Source organism: Eretmochelys imbricata, chromosome 2 (genome assembly GCF_965152235.1).
Source record: "Eretmochelys imbricata isolate rEreImb1 chromosome 2, rEreImb1.hap1, whole genome shotgun sequence".
In the NCBI taxonomy this organism is placed as follows: domain Eukaryota; kingdom Metazoa; phylum Chordata; order Testudines; family Cheloniidae; genus Eretmochelys; species Eretmochelys imbricata.
In genome coordinates this window covers 168,211,738-168,236,783 of record NC_135573.1, presented here as the reverse complement: position 1 = coordinate 168,236,783, position 25,046 = coordinate 168,211,738, and the positions used below count along the sequence as shown (strand labels likewise).

At 42.2% G+C, this 25,046-nt stretch overlaps 1 protein-coding gene across 1 annotated transcript in view; it reads left to right on the top strand.

Moving 5' to 3' along the window:
- Positions 1 to 25,046, top strand: part of ABCA13 (ATP binding cassette subfamily A member 13) — a 230,961-nt gene that overhangs the window by 109,973 nt on the left and 95,942 nt on the right. Inside the window, exons 27-30 of the mRNA XM_077808719.1 lie at positions 11,534 to 11,727; positions 12,151 to 12,301; positions 15,724 to 15,842; positions 22,868 to 22,955. Of these exons, the coding sequence (XP_077664845.1) occupies positions 11,534 to 11,727; positions 12,151 to 12,301; positions 15,724 to 15,842; positions 22,868 to 22,955 (552 nt within the window). The remainder of the gene's footprint in view (positions 1 to 11,533; positions 11,728 to 12,150; positions 12,302 to 15,723; positions 15,843 to 22,867; positions 22,956 to 25,046) is intronic.

Below are 25,046 nucleotides of genomic sequence, written 5' to 3'. Positions count from 1 at the left end.
AGAATCTGGTTTAGTGCTTAGAGGGAGAATAAATAGCACATTCAATCTGAAAGGCAGGGTGTCAATTAGATAGGATTTAGGTCTACCATGTTAGAATCCTGGGTTCTCTTCCTAACTGTTCATGGAGTGATCTTGTGTTTACCTCTTCGTTAGCATGTTATTATCATGCATTGTGCCCCAGAGTTGAGGTTTGAGACTTCCAAAGGGGGATTAAATGGCACTTGTATAGTGCATAAATCTTATGCTGGACCTCTGGCGTATGTGAGAATTTCACGCATAGTGAGCACTGTTCTGTCTCTCTCAACACACCAGTGTCTCTGTTTATCTGACCTACCTAGATATATCACAGTCATCAGAGAGCCTTACAAGATAATAAGAGTAGGTTCGGTTAATTAAAATCCGCGTAGCTATTTGCAGCTATTGGGTTAATCCAGCCAAGTGAGTTATCAGAATGCATAGGGAAAAATATTTTTTACAAAATAAAATTGTCAGATGCATATGTGTGTTTGAATAACTTTTCCTTCTTTCACTTTTCAACTTTTCATTTGCACAGCTCTTTATAAAATTTCAACGCTAAATGGTATAACAAACTAGTGATGATATTGTCTAAAAAGTATCCTGAAATGAATTAATTGAATTTCACTTGACTGTATGGTCCTGATATGCTTAGTGTATGAGTTTTTCAGCCAAGAAGAGTTAGGATTCATTTGGTACATCCACGAGTAGCCATCTGGAAAAAAGCATGCCTGTTGAAACTTCCTTAGTCTGATTTTTACACTTTCACAGAAAGTCAGACTAAGGCTGGCTATGTATGGTGATTCAGTAGCCTATACAGATGGATTGCCAGGGGATATTTTTTGGTTTTGAAATTATTCATACTACCTATGGAAATGTGTGTGCATCTCCCACTCACTTTGAGGCTGTGATCCCACATTTCCATCAACAACACAGAGCTCAATGTATGTCAGTAGTGGTTATGTAGCCAACTCCCTGATCCAGATATCATTTAGTCAGTAGTACCCAAGATACAATACAAGGTGCAACGAATTATCCATTTGCTAGTTAACTGTCCCAAAACAATCTCCGAAAAAGGCAAGGGAAGCAGATGCTGTTAACATTCTGGCCATTGTCATCACTGTGTGCGAGAGGAGTAGTGTGTTTTTGAACCAGTGGTGAAATGTTTGTAACAATTGCATAACATTTGAAACACAGCTGCATGGCAACTGGAAAATTGCTTACTTAACTGCTTTTTTCCAGCAACCAGAACAAGGAATGTGCACCCTGTGTATCTGACAGATCGATGATTGACAGATCGATCATGAGTTGTTCGATAAATTTCTTAGCGTATTGCATGGTGTAGTGTATGGAATTGAAATAAAAGCCAAAATGGGGGAGAGGCTGTGATTCTTGTGGCTTTTTTCCCTCCGTATGTAATAGCAATGTATTTTAAATCAGCATTTAATATCTATTTTATATTGAACTATACAATGTGTTTACACATTGAGGCAAACCTAAACATTAATCCCAAACATGGAATCTAGATTCAGAAATTGTGGTTTGGGTATAAATCTGTCATGAGTGTAGTAAAATCCCAGATAGAAACACTAAAAATGCACTTATTGGGAGTGGAGGGGTGGGAAGTGAGCATGGGTGGCTGTCCATACACCCATCCTCATTTTACATTTCTCACCACCCTCAAAGGCTCAACCTCGTCTTTCCCTTTAGCTGATAAAGGTGAGATGCTTGTTCTCCCACAAGCTGTTGATCCAGCTTTGAGAGGGCCACAAGGTGCTTGCTCCCAGTCACACATTGGCTAGGTATATTGCTACAATGATCCTAAGCCCAGCCAGCCCAGAGACTGTAGCATTGAACTAAATGCAAGTTCTGCTGTACTTTTTGTACATATTTCTAGAATAGGTATGTGGGGGGTATTAGCAGTTAGGCAGGCTTTGATGTTCTTTTTTGATGGGGGAGATCTTGTGAGATCTACCATCCTCAGTTAAGAGGAACCCAGATCTACTTTAAGCCTACTGAGGTAGGCTGTGTGAAGTAGGCCCCATATGAGTAAGTTTGATGGTAACAAAGGCCTAAAAATAAATTCCTCCTTATAGTAAGTGATGGGCTAAGTCAAGGCTGTTTCTCCAGAAGCAGAGAAGGGTCTAGCATACAAATGAAGGGGCTTCCTCTCTCCTCAGCTCTCTGAGAATAGCAGGAACTGGGCACCTAGAGAGGCTGCTGGCCAGAAAAAGTTGCCAGCAAGTTTTTTTTCTAATGAACCCCATCTTGTTTTGGTGCACTCCATATGTTGTGTCTGTTGTCTTGTGGGTGCTGTGGTTTTTCTGTATGAACTGAATTTTACGCGTCACCGAAATCTTCAGCCACTTGCTTATCTGATGATGATGATGACCTTGCTTTCCCAGGTTCGGACCTTATAAGCCATGTACTAAATGCCCAATATATGATATCGTAAGCCCTTTGAATGCCTTACATACATAAAGGAAATCCTCTGCCCAGTGCCTGGGTTGAAAAAAATGAGCTAGGTCAATCTGCATTTGGAAGCAGGAAAAATCCCCTCTACCAGGTCATGGAGTCACAACTGAATCACTCTGTGCCTGCTGTCCAGCTTCAGCTGTACTAATTCCCAAGCAGATTCCACAGAGGTTTGTGGGGGTCTTGCCCCCACAGCTACTTCAGCTCTTCTGTTCATGGATCTTAAGTCCCATGCAGAGTTCTTTTGCAGAGGGAAATAGATATAAAGCTCTACTCCACAGCTGGTTGACATTTTTCATCTAGAAAATTTTCCCATTGAAAAATGGGGCTTCACTGAAATCAACATTTTCTGGAGTATAAATTCTAAAACAAAAATGAATTGTTTTGAATCAACTTCTCAAAATAAAATTGTTTCCGATTCTCTACTTGTGGCACATAATAGTATAATCTCTTGTGGGTTGTAATACATTGGGCTAATTTTGGTTGTTGGGTTTAGCATGTGGGTGCTGGTGGTGGTATCTTGTGATACACAAGAGGTCAGACTTGATGAGCTGGTGGTCTCTTCTGACTTTAAATTCAATGACACTTTGAGTCTAAAATATTTCAAATGAAATGAAACAAGTTTTTATTTTGTCTTGATTTGAAACATTGTGGAAACAAAATTTTCCATGTAACACCTGAAAGTTTTATTTAATTTCTATTCCCTGGGAATTTTTCCTTACAAATAAACTAGATTTTATCATTAGCTCTACCATGGAGGTAGCTTGTGCCCCCATTTCTCATAGATAGGGTAGTTCAGCATATGAATTGGTCCTTCTATGCACGGAACCACTCAAGGGCTGGGGACAATAAAAGAAAATGTGGAAATGGCTAAATGACTTTTTTGTTTCAGCTCTCACTAAAAAGATTAGTAGTGCTTGGACATCTAACATAGGAAATACCAGTGAAAATGAGGTAGGATCAGATGCTAAAATAGGGAAAGAACAAGTTAAAATTTACTTAGACAAGTTAGATGTCTTCAAGTCACCAGGGCCTGATGATATAAATCTTAGAATACTCAAGGAGCTGACTGAGGAGATATCTGAGCCATTAGTGATTATCTTTGAATTTAGAAAGGATCATTGCCTATAAAGCTTTATAAAGAAAGCTTTATAGGCAATGCCTCCAGACCTAGTAAACCAAACAGAAATAAGCTAAAGCAATAAACATATGCACATGTGTATGATTGTGTGCACACACATACATTATATAAAAATGCTCCATCATTGGAGATTTTTAAGAGCAGATTAGACAAACACCTGCCAGGGATGGTCTAGATAATACATAATCCTGCCATGAGTGCCAGGGATTTGACTATATGACCTCTTGAGGTCCCTTCCAGTTCTATGATTCCATGGATTCACAAGGCATGGCTTATCCCTTCATGTTCTCCACTGTTAAGGCACTTTTCATCCAAAAATCTCAAAGCACTTTATAAAAATCTTCACAACACTTGTGAGGTCAATAAATATCTTTGTTTTACAGATGGATAAACAGATGCAGAGATGGGCTTTGGGCAAGTCACTTAACCTCACAGTTGAATCAGTTAAAAATTCAAAACAGAAGCTAGGACCTCTGACTCCCAGTCACCTTCTGTAATAGTTAGACACCCTCCTTCCTACTGTGCTTCTGTATGACAAAAGACATTTAAAAACATACACATTGTTTTTTCAACTAATTTTAACACAGCAGTTTTATATCCTAAATGAGAACTTCAAAACCTTTGGTACTGTTCAGAATTCTGGAACCTATGAACTTTGGAATGAGTTATAAATTCTGGGTTCCTGGAGTCCAAAACTACGGGACTCATTGAAATGAGTTGATTGCTTTCTGTCTCATTTTTCTGTAGCTTCATGAATTAAAATTCACTAATAATCGTCTCTGAAATGCAAAGGGAGAGTCTGGGTGAATTGGGAAGTACAATTTAATTGTGGACATAATTGCACTCATAAGTCATATAAGACAATTTTTAACAGTTGGGTCAGATTTTTAATTTTATCAGCTAAATTATTCATGTGAAGGTTTCTATATGCCATCAGCATGAAAGTTAAATTCATAATTGGGAGGTTGGTTGGTCCTTTTCTATTATAATTACTTTACCAATTGAAAAACTCTTGATTCTCATAAGTTTGTGCTTTGCTTATGCCTCCTGACATGCGTACAAAAGGGATGTAAGGAACTACTTCCTTACATCAAGCAAAGCAAAAATGATTCTGAATTCCAGTTATAAGCAAATACATCACATTTTCAATGAAAAAAACAGGACATGCTTGGGTGAATTTCAAGTGAACGTGGAAAGGTCTACATAGACCTATGTTTGTTATGCAGCCTGGGGGGAGGGACCTTTTGCTGTGGGTGGACTTGTGCCTGCCAGTTCCCAGATTCCCATTAGGTGCAGTCAAAAAAGCAACAAAAATGGTAAGTTGCCTAAGGAATGGGATGGAGAATGCAAAGAAGTTTCATGCCATTTGTATAAATCCATGGTTCACCCTCATCTGGAACATTGTGTGCAGTACTGGTCATTCAGATAAAAATGATATTTTTTGAAGTAGAGGGGGGTTCAGAGACAAGCAGTGAGAATGATTAGGGACATGGACAAATTATTACCTGCTGAAAGATTGAAAAGATTTGGATTGTTGATAGTGAAGGTAAAATATCATGCTTTAGGATTTACACCAATCTCAAAGTGTTTTGGGTCATGAGGGGTCTTCCCTCTGTGATGGATTATCCCACATCTCCCTAAGGGGGGCTCCTTGCATCTTCCCTTGAAGCATCTGGTGATGGCCACTGTTGATCAGGATACCAGACTAGATGGACCTTCTGTCTGATCCAGTCTTTGTAAGTCCTATGTTTTCTCTATCTGTTGAAATACCTGACTTATTTTGCTACTATTTTTCTTTTCTCTTTTTTCCTGAGAAGCAGGTGAATTCAGAGTTGTATTTTCATTGTCAGACTTTTCCCTAAGAAATCACCATATTTGTCTTTTACCTTGGACCTGTGAATTATGTTCCAAAAGTCAGACACTGTGAATGATTCAGATCCCATTGTGTGATTTATTCCCATGTGGCCATGTTATTCATTTGTGCTTTTATCTCAGCAACATACTGTTCTGTTGAAAATGCATTGACCAAGACTTTAAAAAGTCACTAATTTTGTGTGCCTCAATTGTGAGATGCTTTAAGAGAGTCTGATTTTCAGAAAGTGTGGAATACCATCCTCTGATAACCAGGGTACTTCAAGGTGTCTTAAATCAGACATCCAAAATCCCTTGTCACATGCAAAAATCTTGGTCAGTATTCCTGGTAGAGATTTAAAAGTACATAAGAAATCCATTAAATGAACTCTTCTTTTTTCACTCAAGTTGTGTTCTCTTAAGCAGTCTTAATTAAAAATATGGCTCCCAAACCCAACATCAAAACATCCCAGGGACTGTGAGGTGGGGTTTGGAATGCAGATGTGGATCTGAATTTTGTAGCTAAGCCCTTCTCTCTCTAATGGACCCAAACCCCAGAGACAAACTATGGCATGTGCAGCTATAAATGTAGGGGGGATTTACATTATGATACCATTGTCCCTGGTAGGTGTGCAGGGAGCTGGGTTCTGAGGTTTCCTGCCATGTGAGAAATACATTTCGCTTTCTCTTTCATGGAGATTTTACAGTGATTTATTTCAGCCTGTCTGGCTTGTTTTCCTTGTTCTGAAATAAAAATCACTTTCGTGAGGGGAAGAAGAAGGTGAGAAGAGTGGGATAAATGCTCCCCAGAGCTAGTGTAACCTCTGTCGTTTAAGTGCGACTGCATTTAGGCCTTGATTTAATGTCCATCAAAGACAGTAGAAAAATGTCTGTGGGCTGTGCTGCGTGTTGTATCAAGCCCGTAGTGAATAATTTGGCTCAGTAGCATATTTAATGCAGACGTGCATTGTAGTTTGTGAACCTTCATAGAGCCTACCATGACTGACACTGCATGGGAGCCCAAGTGCAGAGTGAGAATAGAAAGCAGGGATCCCTTCCATGCCTCTTTGAATCTGTGCTAGGGCAGCACCAGCTGGAAGTCTGAGGTCAGGGGAGTGCATGCTGCAAATTCAAAATTCTCAAAACAGAGATGTGGTGTGTCTCTAGGGACCCTGGAGGCATTCCGGCTGCCTCAGAGGTCTGGAAACAGAATCCTGGGGCTAATCCACTAGTATGGTACATGCTTGCATCCCCCTTCCGTTGCCATGGCTTTCAAAGCCACAGTTAAGCCTGCAATATATGTTGCTGCCTGTGTGGGGCTATCTGGGGAATTCAAGCATAAGAGTCTCTTAAATTGTGACTCTAGCTGAAATTAAAGTGGTGCCAAAGTTTTCAACCTTCGTTAAAGAGCATGAATGGTGAACTATATGGGACTGATGCAAAATAGGGAGCCAAAGGTGCAGATTGTGAGTTAGAGGTGAAATTTCTCCAAGGAAGATACTGCTCCTTTTGTTCCCCTCCAGACATGCTAATTAAAATGGTCATAATTTCCAGTGAGTAAAGCTTAATATTTCATCACTGGGCTTGATATTTACTTCCTGTCCCCTACCTGTTCTCACCAGCCCCCTCGGTGTAAGTTACAAAAATACAGCCTTAGTTAAAGACACTTTTATGCTGTCTTCAGCAAACTCAACTTATGGTTTATAATATTGCAATTTCTTATGACAAAATGTACGGAATTTTGAATGTAACAAGAAACCCATTGGCCAAGTTCTGTGCAATGGACCATGTAGATCAATGGACTTTCACTGAGGATACACAGTATGGGAATGAGCACAGAATTTGGCCTATGTTTTTCAAAAGCCAAATGTCTGCAGTATCATAGAATCATAGAATATCAGGGTTGGAAGGGACCTCAGGAGGTCATCTAGTCCAACCCCTGCTCAAAGCAGGACCAATCCCCAATTAAATCATCCCAGCCAGGGCTTTGTCAAGCCTGACCTTAAAAACTTCTAAGGAAGGAGATTCTACAACATCCCTAGGTAATGCATTCCAGTGTTTCACCACCCTCCTAGTGAAGAAGTTTTTCCTAATATCCAACCTAAACCTCCCCCACTGCAACTTGAGACCATTATTCCTTGTCCTGTCATCTTCTACCACTGAGAATAGTCTAGAACCATCCTCTTTGGAACCACCTCTCAGGTAGTTGAAAGCAGCTATCAAATCCCCCCTCGTTCTTCTCTTCTACAGACTAAATAGTCCCAGTTCCCTCAGCCTCTCCTCATAAGTCATGTGTTCCAGACCCCTAATCATTTTTGTTGCCCTTCGCTGCACTCTCTCCAATTTATCCACATCCTTCTTGTAGTGTGGGGCCCAAAACTGGACACAGTACTCCAGATGAGGCCTCACCAATGTCGAATAGAGGGGAATGATCACATCCCTCGATCTGCTGGCTATGCCCCTACTTATACATCCCAAAATGCCATTGGCCTTCTTGGCAACAAGGGCACACTGTTGACTCATATCCAGCTTCTCGTCCACTGTCACCCCTAGGTCCTTTTCCGCAGAACTGCTGCCTAGCCATTTGGTCCCTAGTCTGTAGCGGTGCGTTGGATTCTTCCGTCCTAAGTGCAGGACCCTGCACTTATCCTTGTTGAACCTCATCAGATTTCTTTTGGCCCAATCCTCCAATTTGTCTAGGTCCCTCTGTATCCTATCCCTACCTGCCACCGTATCTACCACTCCTCCTAGTTTAGTATCATCCGCAAATTTGCTGAGAGTGCAATCCACACCATCCTCTAGATCATTTATGAAGATATTGAACAAAACCGGCCCCAGGACCCGACCCTTGGGGCACTCCACTTGATACCGGCTGCCATCTAGACATTGAGCCATTGATCACTACCATTGAGCCCTACAATCTAGCCAACTTTCTACCTACCTTATAGTGCATTCATCCAGCCCATACTTCTGTAACTTGCTGACAAGAATACTGTGGGAGACCGTGTCAAAAGCTTTGCTAAAGTCAAGAAACAATACATCCACTGCTTTCCCTTCATCCACAGAACCAGTAATTTCATCATAGAAGGCGATTAGATTAGTCAGGCATGACCTTCCCTTGGTGAATCTATGCTGACTGTTCCTGATCACTTTCCTCTTGTGTAAGTGCTTCAGGATTGATTCCTTGAGGACCTGCTCCATGATTTTTCCAGGGACTGAGGTGAGGCTGACTGGCCTGTAGTTCCCAGGATCCTCCTTCTTCCCTTTTTTAAAGATGGTCACTACATTAGCCTTTTTCCAGTCGTCCGGGACTTCCCCCGATCGCCATGAGTTTTCAAAGATAATGGCCAATGGCTCTGCAATCACAGCCGCCAACTCCTTTAGCACTCTCGGATGCAAGTAAATTCAGCTTTTGATATTATCTCTATCTTCATCAGTCCAACTTCTCTCCCCGTATCTGTATCAAAACTAACTCTTTTCTTCTGGATTTGTACTCACTAACCTTTCCCCCTCCCTCTGCAACTGCCATCATTTTATGTTTAACTGAGATTGTTCTCTATATAAAACACCGCCCCATGCCAATATGAGGAGTCACCTTTCAAAATTAAAGAAGAAAATTCCAGTGCACCAGAAGAAACCATGAAAGGCAAGAAACAATTGACTCCGAGGCTCACTGAAAGCACCCGCACAAACAATGGTTAAAATCTAGTGCAGAAATAACATCTATGAACAGCTCAATACATAGAATGCAAGATAAGAGGGACAAATCTAACTAGATATGATAGTTCTTCTTAGATCTTATTGAGCCCTAGTGCAAACAAGCCATTCGGTCTTACAACACTACAAACACCTGCTGTTAAAAAGCAACCCCAGAGACCAGTGTATTTTAACCAAAAGAGAAAGTAGAAATATAAATATATAAATACACACACACACAGAGTTTGGCTAACCTGCAACTGAATGGTGGTAAGGGGCATGGTAATAGTGTTACACATATTTGAAGGGTATTAATGTCAAGAATGAAGAGGAAGTAATTAGCAGTATTCACAGGGGTTTAACCATGGATGGGGTTTCCCATAGGGTAGTGATGGAAGATCTGTCAGCTGGGATTTGGAGCCATCAGTTTGGTTGGATAAAACATTAGAACATGTTCTATAGGGGAGATTCCTGTATTGACAGAGAGATGAACTGAATGCATTAATGGGACTTTTTCACGTTTAGTTCCTGTGATATTACAATATTTTCTCTTGATAGGTGGCCCAGCTCCTATTAAAGCCAACTGAAAAAGTCTCATTGATTTCAGTGGGAGTTAGATCAGATCCTTGGTGTCCACACAGGTCAAGACTATAATAACAGGCACTTATCCAGGGTGCAGGGAGGGAACCCACCCCCTTTCCATGGCCTGGGCAAGGGCATGACAAAATTGTATACTCAGCACTCTCACAGTTGTGCACAGGGCCCCCAATGCGGCAGAGATGAGATGGGACCTTGGTCCCACCACTCTTTTTTTCATACCTGCGGAGCAGAGGCAAAGGGAGAAGAAACACTTATGTCACTTGGCTAGTCATGTGCAAATTAAGTATTGGTTTTGCAATGGGCACCCATTTACAGTCTGAGCAAGATGTTAATCAACAGGGTATGTGGGCTGTGGGAAAGAACAAAAACAAGAAGGGTCATCCTGCTTAGGAGTGAGAAGGAACTTTTGAAACTATATCTGGGGTGCAGATGAACCCCCAGTTATCCTGTCATCTATGAAGACGAACTGACAGCGGCCTTGATCTTGTGAAAGGGGGGATTTCAGCCAGCCTGGTTGAAAATGCTGAGAAAATGACATAGGATAAGGTATCTTGTAGGAGATGTTATGCTTTTGCTTTCCAATATTCTTACATTCTGTTACTTGAATCTCTGTTCTTCCATGAAGTGAGCTGTAGCTCATGAAAGATTATGCTCAAATAAATTTGTTAGTCTCTAAGGTGCCCCAAGTATTCCTTTTCTTTTTGCGAATACAGACTAACACGGCCGCTACTCTGAAACCTGTTCTTTGATAATAAACTTATTCTTTGTTTGTGTGTGTGTAAGTAAAATATGTGTTGTGTGTTACGTAGAGTGAGGATCCTGAGTTGAATCTTGGAAGCTGGTGAGTACTACTCCTTTGGGAGTAGCAAATCAGACAGTCATGTGTATGTTCAGTGGAACAGGTACTGAGCATTGCAGAAGGACACTGGGAGGATTCGGGGGTTGGTGTGTGCCTATTGCTAACCTGTAGAGGGAGAACAAGGCCTGGAAGGTTGTGCTCGTGTTGCCAAAGGCTGGTGGATTCAGGGAGCTGATCCACAGCCGGCACAGACAAGACTCCCTCATGCTAAGGGCAGATAATAGCGAGATGCCTCACGATTCTCAGGGGGAACCCACGGTTATCATAGGATCATGTTGCACCATTCCAAATACTGCTGCAGGTGGCAAAATCCTCTCTGGGTTGCTGTGGCCAGATTTGTGCATTTCTGAGGGCCCTGTATGCCTTGTGGAGCAATGCAGCTCTATAGCGCCTCCTCCTGAGGCCTGTGGCTAAATGTTAAAATTTGAGAGAATATTTGTGTAGCACTTTGAAAACACAAAATGCCTTATACCGAAAATGGTAAGCAGGATTGTTTGTGGGTTTATTGTTCCAGTTCCTTCGAACTGCACCACAGCCCATACTCAAGCAAAACTCTCATTGACTTCCACCATTGACTTCAGTAGTTATTTTTATCTGAGTCAGGAGTGCAAGATTGGGCCTGTGATTTTGTTTTATCATCATTTGTTGTTATGGCTGTTTTATTTTTATCCTTGATCAGAGACTAAATGTTTCCCAGGGAAGGTAGAGAGAGAAAGAGAGATATATTTTTAAAGAGGTTATCATGTTCTCTGTTTGCGGATCTAGCATCAGATGAGAATCATGTGATTTCCCAGAAATGACAGTGCATGTTTGTGAAGAGCTTTGTCTGTCTCCCAGCAGGTAGCTCACTCCTGGATGCCCGGAGTGTGCGTGGAACAAGGCTTGTTCTCACACAGATTGCTGCCCTTTTAATGAAGCGGTTTCACCACACCAGGCGAGACTGGAGAGGAGCTCTATCAAATGTTCTGCTCCCTGTCCTCTTTGTCGCCATGGCAATGGCGTTGTTTACTGTGAAGCCATTAGCTATTGATTATCCTTCACTCAAGCTGATGCCAGGCCTTTATGACAACGCAGAATCCTCCTTCTTTAGGTAAAAAACCCGTTTATCATCATCGTCAGTAACTCTGGAGCAGGATCGTCATTTTTGATTATTTAAGGTTTTTTTTCTCTAAGCAGAGTAATCAAACTCACATTTTATAGCAAATGGATTTTTTAAAAACAAAATGTCTTGAGAGCTGCTCACCCCATCAAAAATTTGTTAGTCACTTATTTCAATTGTGTGGATAATAGTGATGGGTAAATTGCATCTATTTGAATAACAGAAATGCATCTTATTATGAGCTGAGGCACAAAGCAAATGGTGGAGAAAGGACAGAGGCTTTGGATCAGGCTGGATTGGGCAATCTCTTTCAAGATGGGTCATTAGCATTTTTATATAATGTATGTGTGTGCACACAATCATACACATGTGCATATGTTTATTGCTTTAGCTTATTTCTGTTTGGTTTACTAGGTCTGGAGGCATTGCCTATAAAGCTTTCTTGGTCTACAAATGCAAGCCAGCAGTTATAAGATCTAGCATCTCTGTTATTGAACTTTTAACTGCTGTACTTATGGCTGTGGAACGTACTAGCTCTGCAGGTGTTTCCTTTGGATCTGTCAATGTCTGTTGGTGCAGCCCAGTTTACAGGGTCCGCAGTCCTTTTCTATACCAAGTGCAGACAACAGACTGCCACAATACTATATATTGCCTTGCAATATTGGATAGAGATGCTTCCTGCGCCTGACATAGGTCAAAAAGGAGGATGCAGGTTGTATCATAAAACAAAAGTCCATACTTATACATGAAATGTGAAAGACTTAAATTTCTTTTTTATGGCAACTGATGGAGATTCATGCCAATAACTGGAGCATAGGCAGAGTTAAGGTCCATGTAGTAACCTTTACTTTGAAATCCTTCACCATTAGTTTAGTTTTTAAAAAATGTTAGTTTTTAATCAGTGAAATAAACTGTGAGCTATTCTTCTGTCTCAAAGCTATTGTGACTATATAGCCAGGGCACATGTTTTGAACAGAGTTATTTTATGCTGCCTCAGTTTCTATCTTGTACTTGAATGTGGATCTCCTTAGTTCTAATGACCTTATTTATTCCCCCTTTCCTCTGAGCAGCACTGAAAGTGATGATCTAGGAAACCTTTCTTATGTGCTGTTGAGACATTTTGCAGGCCAGGATCACCCATGCACCTATTCAAGACAAGATGTGTAAGTATGAACAATGCAACTTTTTTAAAGTACTAAGTGACTAATGATTACTGCTGTTGATACAGAGATTCTCGCAAGGGGGAGTGAATCAATAGTTACTATTTACATTTCATGTTTTGTAAGATTTTGTTAATGTTATAATATTTATTCATTAAACAGTTATTAGCTATTAGCTGCCTGAATAGGAATAATCTTCACTAGATGTAGAACACTGGATTCAATCTTTCCTTATGAAATGTAAGTTTAATAGAATATATTATGTATTGTTATTATGTAATATATATGTGCCTCCAAAAGTAAAAGAATGGATAACATGGAATCCTGTGATTAAATAATTTTATGTCCTATTTTATATAGTATGTCCATACAGCTTATGCTTTGTTTGACCATTTTAGTATGACTTTTAAAAAATTGTATTGATGAATGAGCTGGGTTCTAGCTGAAATGCATAATAGGCTTGTAAGTCCCATTGAAGTCTGTGGGAACGTTCCAATTAATTTCAGCAGGATTTGGATCAGGTCCGAAGTCAGTAAGAATGAAGGTTGGTGATACAGTCAGTAACTGCTAGTGACACTATACTGAATCAATGTTCGTTAAAGAGAAGGCCAGATTTTCCAAGTTAGACATGACTGGTTTGGGTAGTATGTTTACTTGCATCCGTGTTACGCACACAAAAACCTGATGTACAACTAATTGGCTGTTTGCTCAGGGAAATATTGATTTGCATGCACTTGTCAGATGTTTGCAGTGACAAGTTAGAAGCCACTAAGTGAGAAATGTCAGAAGTTATTACACTGATCCACGATGAATAAAATTGACATTTCATTGAACAACAATACAACCATTGTTTTAGCACCAGTATTGTGGAGGTGGTGAAGATGGAGGTGGTCAAGATACAGCATCTGTTTGTCATTCTTTCGACATCCACTGTTAGATAAAATATTATAGTTTATCTTTTAATGATTGTTCCTATTGTTATTTTTGCTCCAGTAGAAAAAATGATTCATGCTGGCAGACTGAGCCTAGTCCACCACAGGAATTCTTGGATGCATGTGGGTGTGTGACAGATCATCGGGTATATTTTATTCCTTTCCTTAACAAAATGAAACTAATGGATTGGGCTCATTATGACTGGTGATTTTCATTCTGTCTCTAGTATTGCTTTGACTTAATTTTCTAAAGATTTCAGGGAAATAATGTATAAAATAATATTAGGCTACATCTAGACAAAACACTTGCCGTCACTATGTCAACCTTGTGAACTATCATATCTTCCAGAAATGTATCACTGTGAGGACACTGTATATGAAACAATTTTTTGTTAAAGACATATTTTCCCCAAGATAGCTGTCAGACATTTCAGATATAATTTTGTGTAAATCTGAATGTGATAAGCCCAGCAAAACCAAGATCTGGGCATTTGTGGAGTTAGGGCTCAAACCTGTCTTAGCAGCATTTGATCTATGGCTATCAAACTCAACTTGGCAGTGCAGAGAAGGCTGGGGACTGGTCTCATCTCCTCTTCACCCTTTGGAGGTTGGGATGGGGTGTTGGAACCCAGTGAAACACTAGCAGGAAGCAGTCCTTGTATGCAGGATAGCACAAGGACTGCAAATGTGGCCGGCACCTGCACAATGGAACTTTTGTCCTCCACCTTGTGCGCTTGTGAACACCACCACTCTGGGGTTTTGTTAGCCAAGTGCCCCCTATCTATTCCCAAACCCTCATTTGCATCCTGCAATAGTCTTGTAACTGTAATAAGAATGAACAGATCACTGCCCCACTTCCACCCTCTATTACTGTAGTTTATTCTTATCTGCTCTGGAGATAATAGAGCTCAAGCTTGGGGGCTGGGGAGGGGGCAGAGAATCTCTCTGTATGAAAATGTTCTATTATCTGAATATAATGTACACTGCAAACAATACCAGCAATATTAGGGTAAAAAATTGCCCTCCATCGTGCTCATACCACTTGAATTGAGATAACACAAGTTAGAGGAGTTGAACTTATATCAGCAGGCAGAACTTTGCCTTTAAGACAATATGGAAATTAAACTTCACAGTACAAAATTAAGTGGTTAAAATACAAAATAATGTTTAATAAACTGAAAGTTCGTCTAATTTCAGAGTCGGAAGAGTGTGTTCTCTCCCCCCCCCAGCTGATAGAAGTTAGAAATCTGCAGGTTATTAGGACAGCATTTTGAGTTCATTTGCTCACATTTGAAAATGAAGCCAGCCTCTGAGGAAAAGATCTTGGAGTAGATAGTTGTTTGTGAGCTTATGACCACCATATTACATCCCTCCTCATTCACCAGATTTTTGTATCTCTTCTTCCTACTCTCTGGCCCAAAGAGAGAATTCCCATAAATCATTAAAGAAAGTTTTCATGTATTTCTCATCAAACACATCACATGAATTTGAATCCTGTCTCCCCCTCATACTCTGTTCAATGAATTTTGTGTGTTTATTTTCAGCTTCAGCAGATGAATGATAGTGGCTGTAAAAGTCTCATTGCCTTTTCATTGCTGTAAACTTTCCCAAAATTGCATGATAAAAAATGTTGTTTCCAAAACAAAGTTGACTGATAAGGTTACAACGGAAATAAAAGGTGGCTTTGATTTACTAGTGACAGTTACCACGATTTCAGATGTCCTATGAACATAAAAAACATACCTAATTTGTTGAAAAGTTATAAAAGCCAGAAAAAGCCAATCCAGCTGAAAAGCAAGGCAGTAAAGTTTGAGTGTGTATTCAGAATCATGGCTAAAAAATAGTGGCTGAGGTTTTTAAAATAACCTTACTGATATATGTATATTGTTTTCCAGAAGTGTCCAAGCTTCAATGTGTCTGCTGCCTACCTGGAGAACAGGAAAGGGCATGTTCTGTACAACCTCTCGGGTTTCAGTGTGGAAGAATACTTAATCATGTCTAGAAACAAAGCAAGGTAATTTTAAAATTCTTCTTTGAGTAGTGTCCATATGGGTGTTCCACTGTAGGTGTGCTTGCGTCCCTGCATTGCTCGTCGGAGAACCTCAATAACAGTGTCCGTTAGGCCCGCACATGGACTCTCTCTCCTCGTGCCCCACCATGAGGCTAGCCCAGTGCACAGGGGCTAATCCCGCTCAGTTCCTTTTCAACCTCCAGGGCTAGAGATTGAGCTATTAGCAGTCTGTTTATGACCATCACCTTCTTTTACATTTCTATAGTTAGTCAGTCTCCCGAGACTTAGTTGTAGTTTTTTCTTTTTGTACGTTCTTCCCAAACAAACAGACAAACAAACACACTTCCCCCACAAATCCCCCACCCCAACTTTTTCATCGGAGACCCTTCCCCCCACCCCACAGGGTTTACTGGGCTTCAACAAATGTCTCTCCTGCAAAGAGGCCATCCATGTAGCAGACAAGCACTCCCAGTGCATATGCTGCCTCAAGTAAGGCCATATTCCACAGAAGTGTGGACTCTGCCAGCAGCTCAGACCCAGCCCTCGCAAGGACAGGGTGTTGAGACAGAAGATTATCTTCACGGAGGCAGTCCTCTAACCTTCCCCGGACCCACACCGAGAGTCACCTGGCAGACATGAGTCTTCCCCATAGACCTCAACATCCAGGGTTTGTGAGTTGAAGAAATCAGCCAGAGACCCCTCTCTCAAGTCATCAAAAAAGAGAGCCGGAAGTCCCCAGAGTGAGCCCTGAGCCAGCCGTAAATGATCTCTGACATGCTTTGTATCCTTGGTACTGTTGGTACTGAGGTAATCCCAGCCCGGTTCCCACAGCTCACAAAGATTTGGAGCGGTATGTGACATTGACATGCCTAAGGACCCGATGGGGACAGGCACCAAGTCAATGGCACTGGAGGACGAAGACAGGAGCCAGCACTCACTAAGAAGATGTTGCTGGTATGCACTGTAGCAATGGCAGTGGCATCGATGCCCCATCCAGCACTGGACTGGTCCCTTTGGTTCTGCCAGTGGCTCCAAGTCAGTTGGTACTGTCAGAATTCCGGCACTCTAGAGATCTCCGTGTATCCAACATACCAGAGACTCCTTGGTACTGGGACCTCGACACCGAGTCTTCTCCGCTGCCCCACGCAGCCCCGCTCTCCAGTGCAGACTCAAACAGAGAACCAGAGGAGGTTGTGTCTCTTTACTCCTCTCATGCTCCCTATGATGCTCATTACCAAGAGGGTCCCCAGTCATACCCTTAGACCTCCCCACCATCACCACCTTAGTAGAGCCAGCCATAGGCTCCAGCACCAGGCTTTATGCTACCACCCCAGTGGCCATATTGGGATCCTTGGGCTGCATATCACCCCCCATGCCTCTTGGGCTTCTAGCCTCACCCATGAACCCCTGAGATGCTTCCCCTCCACCACAGCATCCAGAGTCTTGGAATCTCCAGAAGAGATTGTGGAGGAACAGGATGGTGGCATTAAGGAAGCGGTGACTCTGAGTACCAACATCTCCTCCTCCTCCTCCTCCTCCCCAGATGAAGCCATCATGCATCCTCCACTTTCGTTGGCCTGTGAATTCTGGCTTTTCCAGGATGTGGCAAAGAGAGTTGTAGATACTCTACAGACACCATTAGAAGAAATCAAGGACACCTATCACAAGGTCCTTGACATACTATGCTCCCCCTTGTCCTCTAAAATAGCCTGCCCTATTAATGAGGCTCTCCTGGACCCTGCAAAACTGTACAGCAGACCCCAGCATCGGTGGTGCCTACTTGAAAGCGGGCCAATAAATATTATGCCCCAGCTAGGGAGATGGAATTACCCTTCTCCCACCCTCCACCCACCTCCATTATGATGGATGTTGTGAACTCTTGTGGTCATCAACACCAAGTGAGGTCCACTCCCTACAACAGGGATTAGAAGTGCTTGGACCTCTTTGAGAAGTAAGCTATTCCTCGGCCATGCTACAATGAATTGCCAGTTACCAAGCCCCAGTAGCAAAATATGACAATGTCAACTATTTGAAACTTAGCAACTTTATTGATCAGCTGCCTGAGTTGCACTGTGACCAGTTCAAAGCCGTCATTCAGGGTGGACAACTAACAGCCAAGATGATGCTATAATCTGCCCTCAATGCAGCTGACCCAGCAGCCCAATCCACCTCCACAGCGGTGGTTATGCAATATATATCGTGGCTACACCCGTCGGGCTTCCCTAAGGAGGTGCAGTTGACCATCAAAGACCTTCCCTTTGAAGGCACTAAACTCTTCACAGAGAAGACAGACTTCTCTCTTCATATCTCAAAGATTTTAGGACCACTCTCCACTTCCTGGGCATCTACAGGCTAGGACAAAAGATAAAATTTAGTCCACAGCCCCAGAACAAACCATGCACCTCCCAATACCTTACTCAGCACTACTACAAGCCACGGAGGAAGAAAACTAAATTCCCTGGGCCTAAATCATCTGGCCCACAGATCCTTACCATCCACTTCCAAGCACCAATTCTGATGTGTTAGTCAAGGCATTGATAGATCACACCACCCAACTACTACAGCTGACCACCGCTTCCTACCCATTTGACTACCACCGGGCAATGTTGTGCAGGACCTGGGAATGCATAACATCGGACTGATGGGTCTTGGAGATTGTTCAGAATGGCTACTCCATCCATTTTACCTCCTTACCCCCTGCCTGTCCCTCTTCAGGGACAGTTCTCACAAGAGTTTACTACGACAAGAGATAGATTGTCTCCTCTAGTTAGGAGCCTTAAAGCCAGTACCTCAACATCTATAAGGCAAAAGCTTTTATTCTTGCTATTTCCTAATACCCAAGAGGAAGGAAGGTTGGAGACCCATATCAGACCTCTGAGCACTCAACAAGTTTGTCAAAGCTCAAAAATTCAAGATAGTCACTCTAGCAATGATTATTCCACTGCTGGAACAGGGAGACTGGTTTTTGACCCTTGACCTTCAGGACACCTACTTCCATATCTCAATCCTACCATCTCACAGATAGTTCCTCAGATTTACCCTAGGGCAAGACCCCAGTACCAGTACAGAGTACTCCCCTTTCGGTTATCAGCCACTCCAAGAGTATTCTCCAAGGTTCTCTCAGTAGTGGCTGTGCACCTGTGCTCTCAAGGGATCATGATGTACCAGTACCTGGATGACTGCCTTCTCAAAGCTCAGTCCTTTCAAGAGACTCACCGAGTCAGCAGATCTACAATAGATTTATTCACAGAACTAGGCCTACAGATCCACGCCCAGAAATCAACTCTCATTCCAGTGCAGCACCTGGAATTCATAGGCGCTGACCTTGACTCCTTACACGTCAGAGTTCTCTTATCTTAACACAGATTCCTCTTTTTGGCCCCGTTCATGGACACTGTTCAAAGCAGCCCACAAATATCAGCCAGACACTGCTGCCATGTGCCCCAGACACTGCCTACGCTGGGGCACATGGCAGCAGCTACAGCAGTAATACCACATGCCAGGCTTCACATGTGATACCTCCAGATGTGGATCAGTTCAGTTTACAGACCAAACAGAGACAGACTAGATAAATGTTTGTCACTACCTACCAGGATCAAAAAGTCCTTGGACTGGTGGAAAGACCTAGCAGATGTTTGCAAGGGGATCCCCTTTTCAGAAACCTCCCCATCGTTGCTTCTCACCACCGATGCATTCATCATAGGATAAGGCACATATCTAAATGACCTCAGGACACAAGGCAGGTGGTTATCCACAGAGAGATATCTCCACATCAACCTCCTCAAACTCAGGGCAGTCAGGAATGCCTGCACCCATTTCCTCCTGCTGATCAAGGGATCACACATGAGAGTCCTAACAAACAACATAACGTGTTTGTACTACATAAATTGGCAAAGGGGAGCTAGATTGCCTCTGCACAGAGGGAGGATAATTTGACCACACTATCAGTTGCTTACCTTCTGGGCACTCAAAACTTGATCGCAGACTGTCTGTCGCAAATTCCCACATGACCATGAGTGGGAGATAAACTCAGCAGTGCTTCATGACCTATTCAGGTGGTGGGGGACCTACCACAGACCTGTTCGCCACTTACCTAAACAAGAAATGTCCATGCTACTGCTCAGAGCAGGGATGGGACAACACTCCCTGAGCGATGCTCTCCTTCTCCCTTCGGACAGGGACCTTCTTTATACCTTTCCTCTGTTTACCCAACAGTCAAAAGTCCTATTAGAAATAAAAAGAGAAGGAGCATATGTCATACTGATTGCTCCTACTTGGCCAACAGACTTGGTATCCTTACCTGTCACAACTCGCTATGTGCCCGCCAATCTCTCTCCAATCCATTCCTTACCTCCTCTCGCAGAACAAAGGACGCACCCTACATCCCATCCTGGGGATTCTTGGCCTCAAGGCGTAGCTCCTTCATGGTTCCAATACACAGAGAGCTCCTGCTTGAAGGAGATACAAGAGGTATTACTGCACGGTAGAAAGTCCTCGACATGCCCATCTTACCTACAAAAATGGTCCAGGTTTTGGATTCAGTGTACTTCCACACAAATCTCTCTGGCATCTGCAACTTTTCCAAAGATCCTAGACTATGTACTAACACTTTTTTTCTTTTTTTTTTTTAAATCGGGACCATCAGTTCCCTCACGGTCTACCAACTGGCTATAGCAGCCTTTCACAGTCAAATAGAGATACTGAGTGCTATCACACCCGACCACTAAACAATTCCTTAGGGATATAGAAAACCTTTTCCCACAACCCTGACATTCTACCCCCACATGGGACCCAAACCTGATATTGAAAGGCCTGACTAGACCTCCTTTTGGCCTTGTGGCAACCTGCTTGCTTACATACCTTTCAATGAAGAAGGTCTTCCTGATAACAATTACTTTGGCTATCAGAGAATAGGAGAAATAGCAGCTCTGATGGCATAGCCCCCCTATGCAGTATTCTTTCGGGACAAGCTTGTGCTCAGGCTAGATCCAAAATTCATCCCTAAGGTAATGTTTCCATTCTACATGAACCAATTTATTCACCTTCCACTTTTCTACTTCAAGCCTCACTGTGACAACAGGGAGGCTATATTCCACATGCTAGATGTCAGGAGATCCCTAGTCTTTTACCTGGATAGAACGAAGGCTTTCAGGAAATCTCTTAAACTGCTCCTCTCTATTGTGTAAAGATTGAAGGGCTCAGCAATATCAATCCAGAGACTCGCCAAATGGATCTCAAACTACATTAGACGATGTTATCAGATCTGCAACATGAGCCCACCAGATGATATTCACGCACTCTCCACGAGATTGTTCTCCTCATCCGTTGCCTTCTTCAAGAATGTCCCTATCTCTGAAATCTGTAGGGTGGCGACATGGGCATCAGTCCATACCTTTTTCAGAAGGTGATCGCTGGGGACTCTGCCTCAGATGCCATCTTCAGCTCCACAGTATTGTCATCTGTAAGTGACTCAACTCCGAAGCCCCAGCCTTCTGGTAGGGATTTTGCTCAGAGGTCACCAACAATGGCGCACTCATAGGGACACTACTCGAAGAAAAAGTTGCTCACCTCAAGCAATAACGATGATTCTTTGAGATGTGACTCCCTATGGGTGCTCCACAATCTGCCCTTCTCCCCTCTGCTTCTGAGTTCTTGTCAATGACTCTGTGGTAGAGAAAGAACTATGTGTGTGTGGGGGAAGGGGGGGTGTTAGCCCAGGCGCATGGGCTAGCCTTGTGGTAGGGCACAAGGAGAGACAGCACATATGCAACGGACACTGCTACCAAAGTTCTCCAACCAGCAGTGCAGGGATATAAGCACACCAACAGAGGAGAACCCATAGTGGGGACACATCTTGAAGAACCATCATTACTACACAAGGTGAGTAACTTTTTCTTTCTCAGGGTTTCCTCTTAATTAATCAGTTGCCTAGAAAAGTTGTCCCAGCCAAGTGGATAACAGGCACTCAGATAGTACAGTGTTGAGCAGCAGTATAAAACCCTAAGATAGCATTGATCAAATGCTTGGTCACATACAGACAAATCATATGTGTGCCAGCTAAATTGTATATGTGCAGCATGGGACTTCCTGCTTCATAGGCCTCTTGGAGCTATGGGAGAATCTTAATCTGTCACTGGTAGCAGGGTTTATATCCACAGAAGCTTCCCATTATTTACACTTGCGCTTGAACTGTATATGTTTGGGAGGGTGAGTGGGCCTGGGCTCTCTGCACTCTTCCTCTCTTGCCATTCAGAGACCTCTGTTGGGGTGGTGTTGGCAGGGCAGTAGATCTAGGCGTTAATGCTACATAAAGATCAATAGGACAATTTACATTTTTCAGAGCTATTGTTGCAGGTCTTCTGTAGACTCAGGCATTGCTGTAACACTCCACTCACATTTCAAGATTTTCTTTGCAATTCTGAGAGCTAGAAACTGACTTTTATTTAAGTGAAAACTCTGATTCTGGCGTAATCATATGACTCCAGGTGCCGGGGCTCCATATAGTGGCACCATATAGTGCCTATGCATTACTTCAGCCCGGCTTAATTGTCAACCACTGAAGAGTGCCATAATTACAAACATTTGAGCAGGTGCAACTTTATCAAGAAGAGGGAAGTGTTACACATACATGCGAAATTGATTTAATAACATGGAGGAAAGTTATGCTCTTAGGGTAAATGACCAAAACACATTTTGAGTGTTGGGAACTTTCAAAACTACCCCTTCCTTGCTCATCAGCTTATTTGTGTTTTCCTTTTCTGAAAATACAGGTTTTAACTGCAGGTTTCAAAGGGAAAACATTTGTTTGAAGGCACATACCATTCACCTGTATAAAAGGAGTAGATTAGACGTCTCTTTCAAATACAGATATCGTGATTATATGGGGCTGAGCTGTACTTCTAACTTGAAATGTAAAACAATAATAAAGAAGTTTATGAATTCTGTGTTGCAAGAAAACATTTCTCACAATGCTAAGAAAGGTAAGCTGCTGACAGACAGCCTCCTATTACTTTGTTTTGTATTACCAGATATGGAGGCTGGTCTTTTGGTGTGAAAACATCCCCTGAACTTCAAGACCAGAAACTGAATAAAACATACTCTAAGCCTCTGGCTAAGGTAAGATATGCATATAGAGTCCAATCCGTATTGCAGTGCCAAAGTATTCAAATTCCTAACTCCTTGGCACTTAACATAGTTACAAACTGACTGGTCAACACACCTCTCATTTGGAATTGGAAGCATGCAATCAGGCAGCCTCAAAGACCACACACACACACACAAAGGCAAATACAGTACAGAACCATGTTAAATGTAAACTGCTGAAAAAATAAAGGGAAAGTTTAAAATAAAGATTTGATAAGGGAAGGAAACCGTTTGTGCTTGTTTCATTTAAATTAAGACAGTTAAAAAGCAGCATTTTTCTTCTGCATAGTTAAGTTTCAAAGCTGTATTAAGTCCATGTTCAGTTGTAAATCTTTGAAAGAACCATAATGTTTGATTCACAGATACAAACATTTCAGAGTTACGAACAACCTCCATTCCCAAGGTGTTCATAATGCTCAGGTTCTACTGTAAAATAATGTAATTTTAGAATCCTTGTGTTTAAAATTGGGAAAAATCCTAAGATATTTTTAGTCAGTTACTCTGTCCAGGATTGTTGTATTACCCTGTGCTTTGTGCAATTCAGTCGTAAATAACTCAAATGAGGGGTTTCCATCACTTCCCTTGGGAAACTATTTCACTGTCTAATAGAGCTCACTTTTTAAGATTATTTCCCGATAGTCAGCCTACATTTTTCTTTATTTCCCTTCTACTCCTACTAAAATCAATCTCAAAATTGGCTGAAGTAAAGTGAACTATCAATTGTGTTTTATTGATGGCTATTTCAGTCTTGTGATCAATATTCTTTTTTCTGAAAGCAAACAAACTAAAATATAGCAATTTCATTGCATTTAAAAGAGTAAAGATGTGGATGTCTAGAGTAGCTACTGCAAGAATAATAAAGTAAATAGCACTTTGCACTTATAAGATGCTCCTAAAATACTTTACAAATATGACTAAGTATTATTCCCCTTTTACAGCAGGAGAAACTGTGAGTTCACGTCTTGCATGAGGTCACATAATAAGCCAGAGGCTTAGCACCCAGATCTCTCGGTTTCCAGACTGTTTTAACCAGTAAATAATTCTGTCTTGCACTGTACCTCACTACCAGAGGTTTTCCTGATTAACTGTTTTGGAGCAATCCATTAGAGGCAGAGACTGTAGGAGTAGTCCTCCATCTACCAAATTCAGACTTTTCTTAAGGCTTTTTGAAGTGCACTGGAAATATTTCCAGAGAGGACACTGTAGAAGACTGGATGAGACCTATGGTCCAGTGGGGATTTAGGAGTCTAAGAGATTTTAGTGTGTTTCCATTGGTTGTAAGACCTTCCTCAGACTACCTGAAAAATCTTTGAGGTTCATACAACTGTTCAGAGAACTTCTAGACCCGGAGTCCAGCAACATGAAGGGGAACAGCAGTCTCCCAGATGTGTTTCAGGGTCTCTATGACTGACCTCCGTTTTGTGTTTTTGTTGAAATGAAGGGCACTGAAGAAGCAAGTTGCCATGTAAGTTAAGGGAGCTGACGTTTGAATGTTAAATTGGAGCTGGACGGAAAGAAGTCCTGACCTTAAACATTTTATATAAGTTGGAAAGGGGATAAAAACTTGTTGTTTTTGAAGTAGAGGTGGAAACATTTATCCAAGCCTTGCCCCAAACTACCAGCAGGGGCAGGAGGTTAGTTATTAAAATGGGACATGCACACATCCCTTATCTGAAGTTTGGTTTGGCACTTTTGCCAAATCTGGATTTATCCATCAAAAAACCAACTGTTTACATTTTATTTTTTGGTTCTTTATGGTTAAGGGTATGACTCTGCTATGGAAGTCACTAATTCCATTACTTTACGGGACCTCCATGACTTCTGCAGTGGCAGGGCTGGAGGAGCTGTCTGCTCCAGGGCTGTCAGAGCAGGGGTCCCAGGGTTGAAGCAGCAGGGGGTGGGGAGGGTCAGCCCCTGCCACAGGAGCAGCATTGGGGCTGGAGCAGCTGCTGCGGTCAGCCCCGGGGCTGCCAGAGAGGCCAGCTACGGGGATGCCAGAGCAGTTGCCCCCAGGGCTGCCGGAGCAGTGGCTGGTGGCCTGCCCCAGGGCCACTAAAGCAGCTG